Source organism: Gasterosteus aculeatus, chromosome 15 (genome assembly GCF_964276395.1).
Source record: "Gasterosteus aculeatus chromosome 15, fGasAcu3.hap1.1, whole genome shotgun sequence".
Taxonomy (NCBI): domain Eukaryota; kingdom Metazoa; phylum Chordata; class Actinopteri; order Perciformes; family Gasterosteidae; genus Gasterosteus; species Gasterosteus aculeatus.
In genome coordinates, this window is record NC_135703.1 from 12,403,268 (window position 1) to 12,422,202 (window position 18,935).

The window sequence follows — 18,935 nt, forward strand, 5'->3', positions numbered from 1 at the left end:
CGGTTGTGGTTTATTTTTTAAATAAAAATGGGTTGATAATGCAATGGCCCCATGTTCACTTCATGAACCCTTCAAAGAGTAGTGTGATCCAAGTTAATATAAAATTGCTCAGTGCACCACACTAAAGACTGTATAAATGTATGACAAACTAGACACACAACAAGCCTGGTATCTTTGCTCTGCAGATCAGCGTATTGAAGGGCCTGTTATTCATAGATATTAACCCAGGAGAGCCTTGGGTCATTTCATTATTTCATCATTTAATTCCAATACAGTGAAATACAGAACCGGAGGTACTTAGACGAAGCAACGTTGTAAAATAAGGATAGTGTTGTAAATTTGGTGGCTACAGTGGAGCTCACATCGGGGGATTAGCTCAGATGGTAGAGCGCTCGCTTAGCATGCGAGAGGTAGCGGGATCGATGCCCGCATCCTCCAAGAAACCTTTTATACGTGGAAACTGTTGGCTGTCAGATATCTTCGTCACTGTTACCGTTTTCTAGAAAACACAGCAATCCCTCCGCGGATTACCGGACTACTTCGTCCAATAGTTTAAAGTTAATTTCGAGGAACTCGTCTTTCTGACGAACGCATGCATGTTAAACACATTTACACCGAGGCAACGCAAACATGTGACGCATGTAAAAGGGTTTGTCTGTGATGCACTTGTTGTACACATCCTAAATTTATGCGAGTTGCAGCTGAATGTGCGTTGTGACTGGATAATACAGCAGCGCTCAGTCGGTCGCATTGAGGACCACTAGAGGGCCGCAACACGTCACGTGTTCTATCGGAGGCGCTCGCTCGTCAGCAGGATTCACAAATTTTGACACCAGTCCCAGATTCATCCAGTTGAGAAGATTGAGATATGTTTTTATTAGTAAATGATAACCGTTTGTTTGTTTGCACTGTCCATTCTGCTGCTGTAATCCCGCACACTCCCCTGCTGTGGGACTAAAAGGGGATTATCTTATTTTAGCTTAAATAAGTAAATGTCAAATATGTTTGAGCTCTAAACAAGTAGAAAAACCAGAGAGCTTTAACGGCCATCTGAACCGATTAACCCGAGCGATCATGTTAAGATTAGAAACAGATGTAGCTGTGACTTTATTCCCAATTTCAACAGTCAGTCTAATACTGCACATGATAAACTGTTGAGTTCACAGTGAATCAGGTGAACGCCTTACCGTGGAACAGCAGCAAGCAAACCATGCCAACCAAAAGAATACCAATAATGACGATACTAATATCGTAAACCAGATCTAAGTAACATTGCGAAACTATAACAAATTTGCACTAGTAAACTGAAGTAATGATTTTAGCGTTTACATGTTGATATGTAGCCATTCTGATGGTTAAAATCTAAAACTTGTCAAATGGCAAAAAACAAAAGCAAGAACAGAGAGAAATTGAAGGGTAAAATGATTTGTATGTGTGAAAAAGTAAAATCCGGCAGACATCTCAAACCCCCAACATCTTCTTCACCATGTAACCAGGCATGTTGTAGAGGAAAAGAGCCAAGATGGCCAGCAGCAGGAGAGCAGTGACGATCTTGATGGTCAGCCACATGTACTGGTCACAAATCAGGTGTTTCACAGCTTTGAAAGGGATGAGGAACCAGAGGAGGGCGATATCCGGACGGCTGAAGGAGTGAAGGGACAAAGTTAGAGGAACATGTATGTAAACAAATGGAGAAGTATTGATTTCACCTGAGGTCACAATCAGTTCCTCTCAACGGGTTTCCTTATTGCAGCGGAGCAGTTTTTAATACATTTTGAGTTTTTAAGAACTTCCCACACAGTCATTTTCTTTCTCTAGATACTTTGATTAAACATAGCTAAAGGTGAAAAGGCAACAAGGATCATAATAGTCCGTTGAACTGGTGTTGTGAGAACATTTAGTTAGGAGAGTGATTGGTTGTATGTATTTCTATTGAAATAAAGAAAAGGTTAAAAATGTCACTATGATAATAATAATAAGAAGAAATAGCAGCAGCCATTAATTTACTTTTAAAAAAAAGGAAAGCATGCTTCTGCTAGATTCTGTGATGACGTGCACATGACAGACCGAGCCGTGCATTGCCGTACATATTTATAATTATGGACAATAAATGAATTCCAATCTTTGAAGTCCAAACTCTTCTTTTGTTTTTTCAAATACATTTACACATACATACCGCCCAAGAGAGAAATGTACAAATGACAACATCACCCGAAAATTAGTTCACTGGTCAATTTATTCACAAATTTGAAATATCATACATAGACGCATAATCAGAACAGAACAATAAATTGTTGAAGCAAGAAAATCTTTAATCAAAAACAAGCCAACTCGTATGAGAACAATGGACATTGAATGAATATAAAGGGAATAAAATACACCCCTATTGAAGACAGGAGAAAAACTGCAGTACCAATATGTTGAGATCTGTAGACATTGGATTACATTAGAAACCAATGATGCATCCACAAACAATCTCTAATTACCGCTGCTATCGTAGTAGTGCATACATCTGGTATTTAAGTAATTAGTAAAACGTTCACAAAACTGAAAACACACCCTTTGAAAAAAGTATCTCATCCTTTGGTTTCAACTCAAGCCCCCAACATCTTCTTCACCATGTAACCAGGCATGTTGTAGAGGAAAAGAGCCAAGATGGCCAGCAGCAGGAGAGCAGTGACGATCTTGATGGTCAGCCACCTGTACTGGTTACAAATCAGGTTTTTTGCAGCTTTGAAAGGGATGAGGAACCAGAGGAGGGCGATATCCGGGCGGCTGGTGGGGCAGAGAAACGTAGACACAGTTACGCAACGCCAAAGACAATCACCAATATGAAATACACAGAAGGAGGTTCGTACTGAAGCGCTGATTTGACCGGAGGGAAGAACCGGCTCACCTCCACACAGGGGAAGTGTGGAAGTCGGCTGATATGAAAATGTTTGGTAACAGCAACATGGGTTTGATCTAATGAGCCTAATCATTACTCGTGTCCATACTTACCTCATCTATTTCATTCTGCTTTTAACTTGTGATGATATCTCAATGTTTTAGTTTTAGTTTCTTACTGTTATTTCTTCTCTTTAGTTCATCATTGGTTTGATTGTTTCGTTTTTTACCATGTAAAGTGCCTTTGAGTAGCTGCGCAAAATAAATGTGCTATTCATATTATTATTATACTGTTCAGTAAGAAGGCCCTGAAAACCCACACTGTTTCACACACTGTGTTCAGGGAAAATGCTAATATAAATATAAACCCAAATAAATGTGTGGGTGCAAGTTAAATACGTTCAGAATCTGATCGTGGATGATGTTCTAACTTCCACCTCCGTGGTTTATTTCTTCAAATCTCTGCATATCGTTATTTTGAGATGAAAGACTCCTTTTTAGAAATATGTTGATAGATTCCTTTTTATTCACATTATGATGTGAAAGTCGTATTGAAAACAGAAAATCCACCTCACATCTTTCAATTGATTTGAACGCGTTTTGTCTAAAAAAAAAGAATATGCTGAAATGCGGCCTAACGAGGTTCCATAAACCGAACTGGTTATTTCAACGCTTTTATTTCATGTCTTATCTTAATCTGCTCTTTGTCACCTGATAGCACACAGTAAAAGATTAATTTCTAATCTGTTTTATATTCTCTTCATTTTAGGTCACAAATGAAGGGAGTGAGGAACTAAAGAAGGCTGCTGTCTGCGAGGCTGAAAGGACAAAACACAGATGTTCAGTAAAACACACTTTAAGCATTGTAGATTTTTGCTCTTTTTCTAAAAACATGTTTTAATTGACATATAGATGAGATTATTAAAACTAGGACAAAGCAAAAGACAGATAAACAATTTACAGTATTTTGAGAACTTTGAGAAGAAATACGCAAACAATATCAAAAAACAGAAACTTACCATGAAGATCCTAGGAATAAATCCAGAACAAGGTAAATTCATAAAAAATCTCTTTGCCTCATTTTGGGAATCTGCTTACATTGATATTGATTTTGTTATTTTATGATAGTTAAAAAAATGTTTATCCTTTTTTTGTTTAAGAACTCACATTCCTTTTTTGAGAGATTTATCTTTTGATTTATTCCTGTATTTATCATAATTTTATTTATAAAACTTTTTTTTAGGAGTTTTTAGTTTAGCTGGAAAATATGTATCCTTGCATTTGTGTATCTTTGTGCAGACGGTGAGGATGAAAGGTAGAGCAGCCATAGAATGAGCTGATGATGTAACTGAGAAACAAATCAGAGGAGTTGTCAGCAGTGCAGATGTGGACAGAGGGCTCAGAAGAGAACCTCCTTCATACTTGGGTTTCTCCAGCGGCTCTGGTTCATTGCGTCCTTCCCCAACCGGGCTTCTCTCGGCCTCCTCTCCTGTCAGGAGGTGCAGCTCTGCTTCCACTTTTCCCTGATAAGGACGATAACATGTAGAATGCAATGAGTTTGCAAGTGGCAAACGACTGAAACCCCAGTGTCACCAGGGTCAGTGTTTGGTTTGTCTGTTCTGTAGCGGCACGGCCATGTGTGACGATCCGCTCCGTATGTAGAAACCAAAGGCTCATTCTAAATCTATCAATACCATGTTTAATTTCCGCTACATTCACAAACATGATACAAAATCCTCTCTCAAACTATTTTCCAGCTCACGCAGCCATTTAAAAAAATCTCTACTTTGACCTACTGTGAGTTCAAACTCGTCATCTTCGTTTCTGGCCACAAACGGCCACCAGCCTTTGATCCTCTTCTGCTTGAAGATGGAGACCGTGGGCATCTCTCCTTCATTGGTCACCATCTCTATGGAGCACTGCTTGGCCGACTTTGCACCACGAGGAAAACGGTTGAGGTCCAACTCGATTGCGCCTGCGAAGAGATGTTGTTTAACTCAAGGAAGCTAAATTGATTCAATAACCAAGAAGTAGTTAACAGACAGATCCATTTATCATGTCCATGTATTAATCATCAAAGCTTATAAAAGGTTATAATAAATAATTGTCCACTGCACCTAAGAAGTCATCCGCTGAGAAATGGTCGGCGTCCCACACTTGCAGATTAAGACGAGCTGGAATCTTGTATTCGGTCTCGTCCCAGGCAAACATGGACTCTTTCTTGGAGATGACGATCTTCTCTTCCGCCATGAGGTAGTCGAAGGGGTAGACGAAGCGCCAGTTGAAGTTGCCCTCCCCGGTGATGGAGTGGTAGTGGACGTCGGTGTCCTGCTTGTCCTCCTGCTGCCCCTTCAACCAGCTGGGGCAGGAAAAGAAATGGAGGTTACACGATCTTAAATGTTGTTTTTAAATGAATGGTTAAATGATTTAAAACAAAAAAGACAAACAAATGTAAGGTAATTGTTACCCTCGGACAAATATGTCACTTGACTTCTCGCCAGTGAAGATGTCATCGTCCTCCAGAACGACCTCATCTGTGTTCCAGATGATCACTCGCAGTTCAAACCTGGACACGAGCAAAGTATACAATGACAAATAATGACAGAAAAGCCAAATTTGTTCCTAAATTAACCAAACATTTACTTAATGTAAAAGCTCGAGGTGACTCAGGCAGACAGCTTTGATTAGAAAACATACTTCTTTGGTTTCCTTGGTGAGATATCCAGAGGGGGGCCGGGGGCAGTCATGTCCTTAGGAAACATATCCACCCACATCTCAATCCTCCCCTAAAGCAGTTGAACAGAGAAAAAAGCCCTTCAACCAAGTTGTCCACGTCGACGTGACTGAAAGGTGTAGCAGGCTGGAGTCGAGCCAGCGGGAGAACACCGAATGACCCACTTGTTCAATGCCCGGTTTGTCAGGGTGGAGCAGGGGTCTGGTCTCCACATGCTCCGGGACCAGTTTGCAGCCGACCCGTGGGATTTCCTCCCAGTGCTTCAGGACGGTCAGAGCCAGATGTTCATCCGTCTGCCTCTTCAAACCTGACGGACATCATCGAATACTAATACTTGTTTCAGCAAGCAGGCGTATAGGTGCTGCTGCAGAGCGGCGTAGACGCAGTAAGATCATGATATGGCCCCGGCTGTGAGCACAACAGGTGAAAACACATACCGTTATCGTCCTCTATCTCAGTCGGCGCCATGAAGACGCGGTTTTCCACCTTCACTCTTCCTCCAGGGCCGTAGTGAGGCCCATCCAGTTTGCCCTCCTTACAAAGCTTAGCCAGGATTTGTGTTGGCTTCATCGGGTCCCGCCACACGTTGTAGCCGTGGCTAAAGAAAAGCGTATTTGATGTATCATTATGTGATGGAGGCTGTAACCTTCTAAAGACGCCTGAGTCTTCAAGGTGCCCGTATGGAATGATTTCCCTTATTTTTCCACAATCACACACGGCTGCAGAGAGTCTGGTGTCTCTTACATGGCGTAGTTACATGTGATGCCACACGTGGCTCTGTGTTTGCTGTAGTAACGGTTCTCCAGGTCAAGTTTCGTTTCTCCGATCAGATCGTCGGTGCCCACCAGGTCCCAGTCATATATCGACACAGTGAGTGTGGAATCCATCGGGAACGTGGCCTCCACGTCAAACGATCTGATACGATGACGAATACAGCGTTTGTCAGGTTTGCATGTACATTTAAACATGGCCGTAACTTTGTGGCATATAAAAGGAGGAGTAACGACCGATTTTGAATTGAATATTTGTACTTACTTGCCAAACAAGGGGTTCAGTTGTTTTGAGATGTAGTTCTCTTTGTCTTTGATCTCTGTCTTTCCCAGTTTGATTGCAATGTATGGATCAGCTTTTCCATTAATGTCAGCTGGATGCAGATCAGTTGCCTACCAAAAAAGAAGAGAATTCAAGAGAGAAATGGATGGTCACCCTGAGATGTCAACAATGAATTATTGTTATATGATGTAACAGAAGTCTTCTATTTGCACTATAATCCAAAATACTACATTTATTCTTATACTCCCAACCTTGTAATTCCTTGTAAATATATTCTGCTTTTGGAAATGATCTTGGCAAAGGCTGCACTCTTTGAGTGCCATTTGGGTTGCCATTTTATGGTTTATATTCTGTTTTAATCCAATTTAAATGCCGTGATTATCTCTTCTGCTGTGTGCTGGGAGGCGGCTTCAACATTTCATTTAGCAATCTTGTGTTGTATAATAACAATAATAAATCCATGAACCCTGGAAGTGCAGAACTCACAGCCTACCCTGATAACGTAGATGCGGACGAGGACATTAATGGGATCGTTGTGAGGAATGTTCTGAAACATTCCCATGGTGGACTCGAAGCTCACGTCTCTCTGCATTTCATCCGACACTTTGTACATGCACAGGGAGCCCTGCAGGGTATTGGGAAAACAAAATGATTCCCGAACATGTAGAAACATGCGTTTGATGGACGGAAGAATCATATATTTTATGTGCTCTAAACACTTTGTCCTTACTTTGAATTTTCCAACAATTCTGTCCTCATCGGTGACGTTTTGGTCGTCTTCATCACCACCTTTTCCTCTGAACAGGTTAAAGCTGTGGAGCCAGTCTTCAAAGTTGTCATACTCGCTCTCTAGTTCTTTCGAGTACACCTTTTTTTAAGAGAACACGCGTTTGTTGAAACATATATTTGGTTTTGAATCATCTGTATTTTCAGGTCATGAAGATTCTGTCTTATCCAGTAAACATAAATATGAGAATTGCTGTTCGGCTGTAGTCTCTTCTACCTTCAACTCATCCAGCTTGGGCTTTTTCTTCTCAAACGGATCAATTGTGTGCTTCTTCTTGTCCTTCTTCCCTTTTCCTCTCTTGGGGCCTTTCACAGGAGAGTCATCGGGTTTGATCTCTGGTGCAGGTTGGTGGTCAGGACGGGGAGGAGAGGGGGAAGGGGGGGCGTTGGTTGAAGGATGAGAGATTTCCAAAACCAGATGTTACGTTATACAAGACGCATTGAATTGAATGGTGCACTACTGACAGGATCCTCCAGGCAAAGACCTGACTACTTCCTGATCCTCAGTCATATCATATCACCGTACATGTGTTGTAATGTAGTGGATTTGGATTCATGTCGGCATCTACGTTACGGCCTTCTTGGGCTACGAGGAAAATCTCACTGTCGAAGAAGTTAGCAAGCTCATAAAAGACGAACGATGCACGAAGCCCGGTGTGCTTGTACTGTTGTTGAGTGTTTTGTTCTGTGAACTACTCCACTACATCAGGGTGAGGAGTTGAGGAAACTACGTCATGGTTTGGGGTGGACAAAGAGGTACAAAAAAGCCTGCACAAAAATATACTACTTTTACACCATGAGCAAAACCACTGTCCTCTTTGTCTTTACCTCCGCCGTCTGCAATGTCCATGTCATCTCTGTCCTCCGAATCTGAGAGAGCAGCTTCTTGAGCCTTGAGAGCCTGTAGGAGCAGAAGGTCATTACTGGATTTATCAAAAGCAAAAACAAGATCCATATGGACAAGATGTTAAAAACTGAGTGATCAACCTTCAAGTATTTTATTCATTATAATGAGCTTATAATGTAACTGCAGCAGGCAGAGCAAAGGACGAGTAGCTGCACTGTTTTCTTGTTACTCACCTCTGTCAAAGTTTCAATGGAGGCAAAATATTTGGACCACCAGTCCAACATGCTCTCGTCAAGTTCCTCCTCTTCAATCTCATCCCCCTTCTTCCTCTTCTTCTTCTTCCCCTTTCCATCCTTGTCATCATCCTTTTTATTTAAAAGAATTACAGCCGCTCTCAATAAAGATTTACAATTTCTTGCGACATAAAATTCAGATCCGGTGTAAAGAACTTACCTCAACCTTGACCACGGCATCAGAGCCCTAGGTGGAAAACCATGATGCAACATTTCAAAACGTGTTTTAACCATTTAGTAGAATTACCATTTAAACTGGATCCAGTTCTTTAAATAAAGATCAGAACAAATTGACATAAATGAAACGTACCGAGTCTAGTTTGACCACAGTGTCCATCTTCTTAAAACCAGGCTCAGGCTCCAGGCCGACCACTATTATTTCCCCTGAAAGATAAAAGGAGAAACCACTGTATATGAGTTCATCTCTATTATCGTCATGTATAGCGAAAGGGTATTAACGTACTTTATCATTAATCAGTTTTAACTATTATTGTTCTTAATTAGCAATATTGTGATGAAAAAGCACACGGGTGCAATATGCATCCCTGTTTTAGTTCATACCGGTAGTAGAAAAGTTATTGGCCTGCTTGTCTGTGGCCCTGTAGATGAACTTGCGCAGGCTGGGGACCGCGATGGAACCAACCAAAGTGTAGCGGCCGAAGGCCCTGCAGTCCACCACCCGGATGTTCAGCGGCGGATGAAGCAACTCGTTCTCAGGCAAATCCTGACACACCAGACCCACAATCACTTTGACTGACGAGAATCATTTTAGAACGTCTTCTTACTTTGTGGAAATGCAATTTTAATTTAATGAAAGGTGATTTAACCAAAAAAAAAGAATTTAGATGATAAAATACCACTTCAAACCACTTGACAAGGGTGCTGAAGTTTGGGTTTTTCTTGTAATTGGGGATGAGGGCTGACTGCACTCCCTTTCCGGCACATTCAATGTCCACACGAGGCCGATCCACCTGGGCCAGATTCACCCTCTTCAGGTCCCTTAAGCCCCAGAACAGCACCTGAGGAGAAGGTTCAGTGTTCTTTATTGTGGGTTTACTTCCCCTTTCTGCCACTAAATGAATCACAGATCAGGCTAAAATCACCTCAATTCTGTATTTGCTGAGCACGGGTCGGATCCCCAGTGGCACCGGCAGGATCGGGCCGCGGTCCACGTCTGTGGGGCCGTCTATGGGAGGCAGGTCCGCTTTCCCGTTAGGGCCAATCTAAGAGAGGAAAGAAGGGAGGCTTTATGGATCCTTTTCAGCAGTACGCTCACAACTACTTGGTGTCTGTAGGTCGAACCTGCAGCAGTTCAAAGGCTGCCAGCATTTCTCCGGCGGTGCAGTTCCCGCGGTAGATCTGATAGTACTCCAGTTGAGGAGGGAAGCGTGGCGGACCATAGTGCTCGTCCGCCATCTTGACCACAGGCTTGGCAAAGGTTCTGCCCATGAACTCAGCTTTACCCTGGAAGCATAACGGTGAATTAATATTTAACCCTTAAAAACCAGAATTCTTCTTTGAATATTTGAAAGAATGGTCTTTTTAGCTTACCATATTCAATTCATTTTTATATTACGATTGCCTATTAAAAAAAGGTTGCTTACGGAGTTGAAATGAATTGTTGTATTTGTCCTACCAGCAGATAGAAACATGGCTTCATGCGCATGTTTCTAGGCCGACCAGATAAAAAAACACATTGAAAATGAAAGAGCCCAAAAGAAAAAAATGAACAAAAGCAACATGACTAAAATAACCAGTGAACTGCAAAACAGGCACATGTACCTACGTTCAAAGTTAATTGAATACTACTTATTTTAATATATATATATAATCAAATCTCTCTTGCAGTCAGTGGTTATGAAGAGTCAACATTCTTGGTTGGCCACATACAAAAAGCACAAAATGTCACTTGAAGGAATGCAAGAGGTATAAGCTCGTCCATCCTTGTGGACGGATCTTATTCCTCTTGCATGCCTTTCGATACAATCTACTCTGCACACATTACAGTGTTCCTACAGTACATCAAGCCATCAGAATCCACACTCTACTTATCCAATAGGTCATCCAAAACAATGGTGTTATTGACAGGAGCAAATATAGAAATTACAGTTAACAAAAGCATTCTTTCAAATATAATATTGAGAAACACATTGAGATGGTTGTATCACACACTAGAATTCGATTCATTACGTGAGATCGATCTTAAATTATTAGGCTGACAAGCTTGTAGGAGAATAGAAGGACTATTGCTATCTGGTACTTTATCTCTGCGACGGTAGACCGTTTGCTCGCATTAATACAAATGTAAAAAGAGGGAGGTCTCTATTGCAAACACCTCTTACCACTGTGTCTTGATCATAGATTTCAATGACAATAATAGGAGGGTCGTCTCTCAGCTCCGTGGCCTCTCCGAACAACTCCACGTTCTCAAAGACCAGCAGCTGGTCCCACGTCGGGCACAGAGTCTCAGCCAGAATCTGGAAGGAAAAGACGCAGGATGGCGATGCAGGACGTGTTTTGGGGAAAAATCGCGTCTGCAGCTGATGTAGCTGATATTCTGAAAAGCCCTCGGAGTGCGCTCACCTCCGTGACCTGGCTTTGAGTCGAGAAGAAGACTCTTGCAAAGGGATCAGACAGACCTGTGCTGTCAGCGGCAAACAGGCTGCGAGCTTGGTACATGTGGACCCTCAGCTGGAAGATCTGCTTCACTGTGGACGGATGAAGAAGTTTGTAAAGGAATGACCTTCCATGTTTATTAGCACAATTTTATTTCTACATCTCTAAAAAACATATTTTAAATATCATGGTTTCATGACGATTTACATCCAATTTTGTACCATTAAACTCCATTTGCTGTTACCGCCAGTAAATATGATGTCGGCAACCAGGAGCTCACCTTTAGCATTGTGTAAAACGAGGTGGTATATCTCCTTTCACTAGGAAAGTGTTTTTATCAGCATGTGGCTAATAATGAAAGGAATACTGACGGTCTTACTCATGTAGGTGAGGCTGATGGGAGGTGAGCACGGCATGCCGGGTCCTTTGGACAACTTGTTTTCCTCAAATCCGTTGGGCAGACCTCTCAGGTAGTCCTTGCGCTGTCGAGTCAGGCCCAGCCACAGATAGATCTCTATCTTGGACTGGACCGTCCAGCCAGCAGGCCCGAAGCCTTTCTTTCCAGGGATCTTTAGTACATGAGGGACAAAAACAAACAAACAGCAAACCACAGAAGGTTCAAAGGGAATTTGATGCAACATTCACAAAGTTAAGCAGATTAGATCACCTGTGTAAACTCACCCTCAGAAAGATTGTCTTAACTTTGCCACAGTCCTTTCCCGTCTCCTCCCGTATAGCAGAATAAAGGATGTCTTTGGAGGGGACACGTGCATAGGCGATGCGTTTCCCATTACTTATCATCCATATGAAGACGTCAGGAACGCTGTGTTGAGGCTGATGAGAAGAAAGAACACTCACATTAAACATGAAATGACCACGTTGGGACAAGCATGTGTTCATAGTGTTGTTGAAGATCTCACTTCGTCAGCCAGGAAGCGCAGCCGTGTGAGGAAGTTCTGAGCCAGCTTGATTTTATCTCTCACTGTGCTTTTCTTCACCTGGGTTCTCATGGCTTTGGCTTGCTGGCCGATGCTCTCCTAAACCCACAAACAGCCCGGTGCTTAGCCAGACAAGACGTCCCACAGGTAAACATCCCAGCCCTCCTCTTTAGTTGACATACCACTTCTGACATGCACAGCTTCAGTCTCTCCCTGTCAAGTTTGGTTCTGCCGGACAGATTCTGATCCTGGTTTGCCAGCGAGAGAAACTGACTGAGAGAAGCAGAGTCGGGTCAGCGTCAAAAATGAAACTATTAGACTTCAAGTTTGAACCCGCTGGTTGCAAACGTGTGACCACGGACCTGCAACCGTGGCTGAGTTCCTCGAGGACGCCTCTCAGTCTGCGCTCGGGATACGTCTTCTCTGTCTTGATGATCTCCTGCACATCATTCAGTCCATCCTCCTGTGGTACCACCGCAAGACAATTTTCATTTGATTACTATTCTGCTTTTTGTATTGCAATGCTCGACTGCTTATTTGGGAAAGTTCACAACTTGCCAGTTTATCTGCGACGTTGTCTATGATGTTGGCATTGAACAGCCTCCGTCTCTGGTCTTGCCACCAGCTTTTTATGTAGACACACGGCTTCCTCTCAAAATACGGTAGGTGGAAGTAGTTTCTGACCATACAAATAAAAAATGTCATCAAAGTAAAACACCCAGTCATGTGGATGAGTATCTTTGTTTGTTGTTCTTCGCGTGTGCTCTGACCGGTCAGTGATGACGGGCTTCATGGGAGGAGTAGTTGCCACCGAGGTCAAGTCCCCGTCCTCATCCGTCTCCTCCTCACTGGAGTTGTGGATCAGTTCGGTTTCCTCTTCGCCACCGTCTCCTCCTCCCTTCTTACCCTTCGTTTTTGGCCTGGCAGCTCCATCCATCTCGTTTCCATAGTAACCTGGCAGACAGTAGCTGCGTTAGTATGGTCGCCCCCTTATATGACTGTGATGTATAAAACTTGATGTTATAATTGAATATACCTATGGTGACTTCAAAGTTGATGGGCTTATCGCCGATCTTTCTGTCAATCATTGTGGCCTCCAGGAAAGAGCCAAAGAGGAAAAACTCCTCAACCTTCCCGGTTGCAGTCTGTAACGTAAACAACAAAGTGTGAGAATGTGGGAAAACGTCTTCATGTTTTTCTTTATCAAGTAAAAGTTGAAAGCTAAAGACACAGAGTTTTGTTCCGCTTGTCTTTGTTAACTTATAAATAAACGGTCCTGACAGCCTCGTAATACGAGCTGTCGGACAGTGAGAACTGAATCCCAGAGGTATTTTGATCCCCTTGTCCTAAATTGAATTTGCTATGTGACTTACATTGTCCACCAACAAAAAGAAGCCACATCAATACGAAACACATGTTAATAATGCACCGGGTGGGCTAAATAAAGACAATCAATAATTCATAACTAGCAGGGAACAATGCCCTGAGAGCAAGCAGTAACAATTATCTCCCCCTGCATGGCTGCCGCTGCAAGCAGGGACCCACCTCTGAGATGTTGGGTATTCCCTCCAACTGCACATCGGTGGAGTTGGAAATGTCAGGCGAGGAGGGGTCCAGGATCTCCACACCCAGGCAGATGAGCAGACGGGCCCTGAAGGACACGCCCTCTCCGAGCCCCTCGTTCAACTCCTGGTACTCGTCCATCAGGGTGTAGGTACGCGTGGAGCCGTACATGTTGACCCAGGCGGGCCCCAGCGTGGGGAGAAAGCCTGAGAGATAAAGAATGAATATGATGTGTGTCTGGTGATTGTCAGCATGTCATGGATGGACTGGTACTACCTGACAAACGCTTTTAACAGCAGGGAGAAGATCTAATGCAAGGTCATAAGAAGTGCGTGTCTGTTGTTTACAACTGAGAGGATGCTGCTCAAACTGACCCCACATGAGGTAATAATGAACTTTAAAGTACAGTGTGAAAGGCACTGCCCACTAATTCCAAGTCAAAAGAGTTGATCAGATATGAGGTGAGGAGAACTTTTCGGAAACATCTTTAAAAGATCCAATCACCTTTGTCGCCATCATTGGAAATGGTCCGTAGGTCTAAGAAGTGTGTTCCTATGGCGACATCGTTCACTTTGTCCGAGTCGCGCAGCTGGATCTTCATTCGCTTGCAGAGCGGCGGAAACATCTCGGTGAAAACAATTTGCTCGTTCCAGATGGGCTCATAGCAGCTCTTTTGAACTGACGTTTTCCCCTGTAATCACGCATCACACGTGCACATTCAGTGTGAGACTTTGACCTGACACAGAGGGAAATAAATGTTCAGGATCCTGACAATCACTCACTCTCTGCCCAGCAAACTGCACTTGGACATAAGGATCAACCAGGTCCTTATTCTCTCCGATGAAGGCCTTTTTGACGTTGGCCATGATGCTGGTGTTCATTCTGGGGAGGCCCTCAGCTCTGTAAATCTTCAGGTAGTAACGGGCCCATTGTCGCTCCGCAGGCACCCCCTCCGGTATCAGGAGATTGCTGAAACAGCAATGCAACATGATGGAATGATATGATGAACAAGATTGCAGGGTTTCTGCAGGACGGTTAAATGTTAATTCAAAAATTTGGATTAATCAAACAGCCGATTGTGGTGCAAATCATGTCGGTAGATTCCTGTTCGTGTGTTTCTGTGTTTAAATTCTGCAACGCCTTGGGAACCTTGAAGTCTACTTCGGGGCCTTTTGAATCATTTACATTTGCATCCTAATAAGGAACCGTGCACAGTAAAAATATAGTTACCCCTCTATGTCATCCTCCTCGGATTCATTGGCCTTGTGCGGAGTCTTTATGGTGTCTCCTTTGGCCACAACTGCAACATCACACTTAACGTAGCCTTTGCAACCCGCTGAGATGTCCTCGGGGTCGGACAACAAAGCCCACTTGTGGTAGAACTGATGTTCTGAAGGACAACGAGAAAAAGACAATTTAATTGACAATTCGTCAAAAACAAAAGCTGATTTCCATTGATTCTTTACCAGGCTGGGAGTAGATTGTGCCAACATCCAGTTTAAAAGTTCCAACCAGTGTTCCACTACGCAGAAGATTTTTGGAGTGAATTACCTAAAGTTTAAGAAAATAAAACATTGCAATATCATAATTAATTCTGCAATCTTCCTGTTTTTTAATTTGATATTATTATGAATTAATCAACTTACAGACAACTTCAGGATTTTGTCGAACATAACATCTGGAGGGACGTGGAAGTCGAACACGAAATACTGGGAAGAGAAAAGAGTTAGCGGGGACATTGATCAATCAACACTGTCTATAAGTCCGTATCAAGCTTTTGCCAAACTAATTATTGATGCAATATCTTGTCATGGCTGCTCACTTCGTTGTAGTAGGGGCAGTTGGTCGATTCTTTCATTGAGGTGTACTTTTTATCTTCTCCAATCTCCACACAGACCATTGGATCCATATTCAGCCCAATCAGCTGCCTGGCTTCAACCACTGTCACACTGATCTGGAATTAAATGATTAGTGCAGATATTGACGGACTGATGACATACTTGAAAGTTAAGATGAACCAAGTGTAACAATGACGATATGTTCCATAACTGCTGGTCACAAATTCATCATCATGCATTAGAATAATTAAGGTGGGCCGATGAAACTGAGCTTACTTGGTAATCTACTGGTCTTCCAGAACTGGGCTCCATCTTTATGTCTGGCTTGGATCTGTAAGACAGGTGGGGGACATTCATGAAAATCTAATTAACATACATACATAACGATACAGCCATTAGCATAACAGAAGCATGCTGGCCTTTTGTTGGATACGTTGTCGGTCACGGCGGTGACTGAGGCCAGTGACACGGTGTCAGCATCTGGGCCTCCTCCCATGAACAGGTTTTCTGTCTCCAGGATAGCCGGCTCATCTGGAGATCGTGGGAAAGACGCGTCATGACAACAACTTGTCGATGCACGGTAGAGCGTCCGGCTAAAAACTTGAGTTCCACCATGCGTTTCATTCTGAAATGTACCCTGGGAGCTTTTTGTGAAATTTGATGACGTAAAAATGGACATATGCGAGAAAAAAAAAAGAATTACTACTACAGTGTTGAAAAGTAGCCTTGATTTAGAAAACTCGATGTAATCCAAAACCAGACCAAATCAAAACCAAGGCACAAAAAAAAATAATCAAACAAATCAGAATAAAGGTGTAATACAATAATGGGGAATTATATTCTACTGCAGAATTGGTTAATAAAGCCCCCAAAAGACACAAAGTTGTTTACAGCTGTATAACGTGATCAAACTGCTGCTACTTAATTACTGATACCTCCGTTTCTGTCCTCCTTGTGTCCACGGTGCTTACTGCGCTTCATCGTTCAATTCTTTCGTGTGCTCTGAGAAGAAAACATGAAGCAATTCAAGCAAACGAGGAATCAAGAATCAGAATCATCTCATTTTCCCCCTGTGTTCTACAAACACCACTTCTTCTGTATGAACGGCTACAGCAGACTAAACCGTGCGACTCCACTCAAACATCTTGTAGACAGAAGGACGCCATCAACAAATTCCTATCAAAAAAATCTTTGCATTCATAAGAGAATTCAAAATATTCAATGCATTCAAAGCTAGAACATTTGAATTGGGAAACACGTTTCATTCAGGTTTGATGAGTAAAGTGCAGCGTGTATGCAGTCGTTTTAAGACGGGCTTCTGTGTGCTAACACACCCCGAATTAGTCCTCAAAAGAGCTTTTCAATTATTCAAATCAGCTCACCTTAGTACATCAATTAAAGAGGATACATTTCACATATCTTCTGAAAATTGATACATTTTGGATAACTAATCTGCTGCATTTAATCAGCAAAGTGCCCTTTACAAACTTCTAATCTAAAAAAGGATGTGATAAAGGGTTATTTATTTTATTTTCCCATTTTCAGACAGTATACACAATTTTACTGTTTTTCTTTTTTAAACATTTGGTCAACATTTTCAAAGATGAAGTACTATTCAAAAACATTACGACAAAAGCGTAACACAAAACTGTGTTCTACACATTTTAGACACATGCTTCTATGATGTATTCACAATTTACTCAAAACCAAAAGCTCAACAAAATAATGCAAGGAATCAAATACAACTGCAAGAAATCAAAAGTTATTAATATTTCTGTTATCCAAACAAAGAAAGCTGCTCAACAATTTCAAATAATAAATATTAGTCATCAAAAGTATTTTAAATATGCAAAACATTGAGGCCTGAATACAAACGCATTGCTTTTCATATCTGATCATGTTTCGTACCTTGTGTAAATTCTATGAAGTTATGATACATACCATACAAGAAAGCAATGCTCTTGTCTCCCTCCTTTGAGTATCTCTTGCAAGGGGAACAGCAACCTCCTTTTCTTTTTCTATGAGATGGAAGCAACACTACCCAAACATTTAGACATTTACACAGCAACTAGCAATTCGGCTTCAAAGTAAAGTTGTACGGAAAAGAATTGGGTTTGTCCCGGTCCCGAGTTGTGCAGGAGCGATGTGATACACCGATGAATAGTGCATGAGTGTTGAACCTGAGACTGGTAACTATAACTAGGGGCTGCTGAGAGACGTCACTGTGAGCACGTCTAACAATCCACACACAATGGGCTCTGCACAAACCAGAAGGAAATACTGTTCTAAAACATTCTTTTCATAAATGTTTTCAAATGTTTACAAGGTTTTGGCAATGTGGATCTTGTTATTGTAATAAGTATCGCATCGTATATTAAACGAGTACTTCACCGCAAAAGCTTTAACATTTGTCAGCATAAGCAATCAATTTATTGCCATAAAACCAGTCAGAATAGAAGAATTTCACATGTCAGGCCAGGACAGTTGGATAAACGCTCCTATTTAATCTTTAATGGGGTGATGTTCAAAACTGTCTTTTGTTTTGGAATCACCAAATATTGCAGCTTTGTGTTTTAAATGCTTGCGGGTTGCGGCCTTAAGGTCTAACAACCGCCCTTTTGACACACCAGTGAGGTTGATTTTTGCACAGTGATTTTTTTACTTGAATGAATAAGGATAAATTAAAGAAAATATTGGATGACATGTTTTCCCCACAAAGAAGTAGTGCGACTGTTTATTTTGCATTGTTTTGCTTTGTTGAGGCATGCTTTAGCAGCTTATTGTCAATGGAACGTCTATGAAATGCTGAGGTACAAATTGTCATCTCATCAATTACACATTTCGGCTTCTCCAAGCCATACGTCAAAGTCTACAGTTGCTGGTATCCGATGAATCTAGCCTATTAACTATTAAGGCGCTTAGGTCAGGGTTGCACTTGACATCCTGATTACATCTGTATCTCTATTCACAACAAAATAAATTGATTTAGCTTAGAGAGGATAATGGGGGGGGGATGTTATTATTAGCAAACCAGGATAACATCTGCATGTTTAAACCAACTCAGGGATTTTTTAACATTCTACGTTCAGAGATACATATTTAGTGGTTATGCAGCAAACAGAACATGATGCTTAACTTTAGTTTACTTCTCTAGAAGTGTAAAGGATGCTTCCTTTTTCCTTCCCCATCACTTGGAGGTGTGTGATACCAACCTGACCACTCTGCTGAGGGATTCTGCCCTTAATTACATGATTCCAGCTGCGAGGGGTGGAGGAGATCCTTGTTCCTCCAGGAAAGCGTGTGACCGTGTCAGCAACCGTGCAGAGTTACTGGCAGCCCCTGCAGCATATCTCTGATGCCTGCTGTCATCGAATGCAACTT

At 42.1% G+C, this 18,935-nt stretch overlaps 1 protein-coding gene and 1 non-coding gene across 4 annotated transcripts; one reads left to right on the plus strand and one right to left on the minus strand.

Moving 5' to 3' along the window:
* The first annotated feature begins 365 nt into the window (after nt 1–365).
* On the plus strand, nt 366–438 carry trnaa-agc (transfer RNA alanine (anticodon AGC)). Its single transcript has one exon. It is a non-coding gene; the product is annotated as a tRNA-Ala (tRNA).
* A 1,780-nt stretch (nt 439–2,218) lies between these two features.
* On the minus strand, nt 2,219–18,184 carry otofb (otoferlin b). Of its 3 annotated transcripts, XM_040200196.2 has the most exons (42): nt 17,496–18,184; nt 16,490–16,556; nt 15,974–16,085; nt 15,831–15,885; nt 15,539–15,670; nt 15,363–15,425; nt 15,183–15,267; nt 14,947–15,106; nt 14,499–14,685; nt 14,221–14,407; nt 13,699–13,922; nt 13,190–13,298; nt 12,924–13,107; nt 12,712–12,832; nt 12,516–12,616; nt 12,336–12,426; nt 12,136–12,252; nt 11,897–12,049; nt 11,595–11,784; nt 11,183–11,307; nt 10,942–11,076; nt 9,902–10,063; nt 9,703–9,822; nt 9,457–9,618; nt 9,161–9,323; nt 8,910–8,983; nt 8,760–8,786; nt 8,540–8,671; nt 8,288–8,360; nt 7,677–7,795; nt 7,404–7,541; nt 7,167–7,298; nt 6,656–6,783; nt 6,365–6,535; nt 6,058–6,218; nt 5,785–5,927; nt 5,584–5,672; nt 5,354–5,452; nt 5,004–5,245; nt 4,683–4,861; nt 4,309–4,409; nt 2,219–2,775 (listed from the first exon to the last, which is right to left on the minus strand). In XM_040200196.2, exons 2-42 carry the CDS (start codon nt 16,533–16,535, stop codon nt 2,595–2,597), a joined length of 5,373 nt encoding a protein of 1,790 aa, XP_040056130.2. In that variant the 5' UTR covers nt 16,536–16,556; nt 17,496–18,184; the 3' UTR covers nt 2,219–2,594. The 3 variants fall into 3 exon arrangements, with proteins under 3 accessions (XP_040056130.2, XP_077945815.1, XP_077945814.1); XM_078089689.1 differs by lacking the exons at nt 15,974–16,085; nt 16,490–16,556; nt 17,496–18,184 and having other exon boundaries at nt 10,945–11,076; nt 15,831–15,886; XM_078089688.1 differs by lacking the exons at nt 15,974–16,085; nt 16,490–16,556; nt 17,496–18,184 and having other exon boundaries at nt 15,831–15,886.
* Between the last annotated feature and the right edge of the window lie 751 nt (nt 18,185–18,935).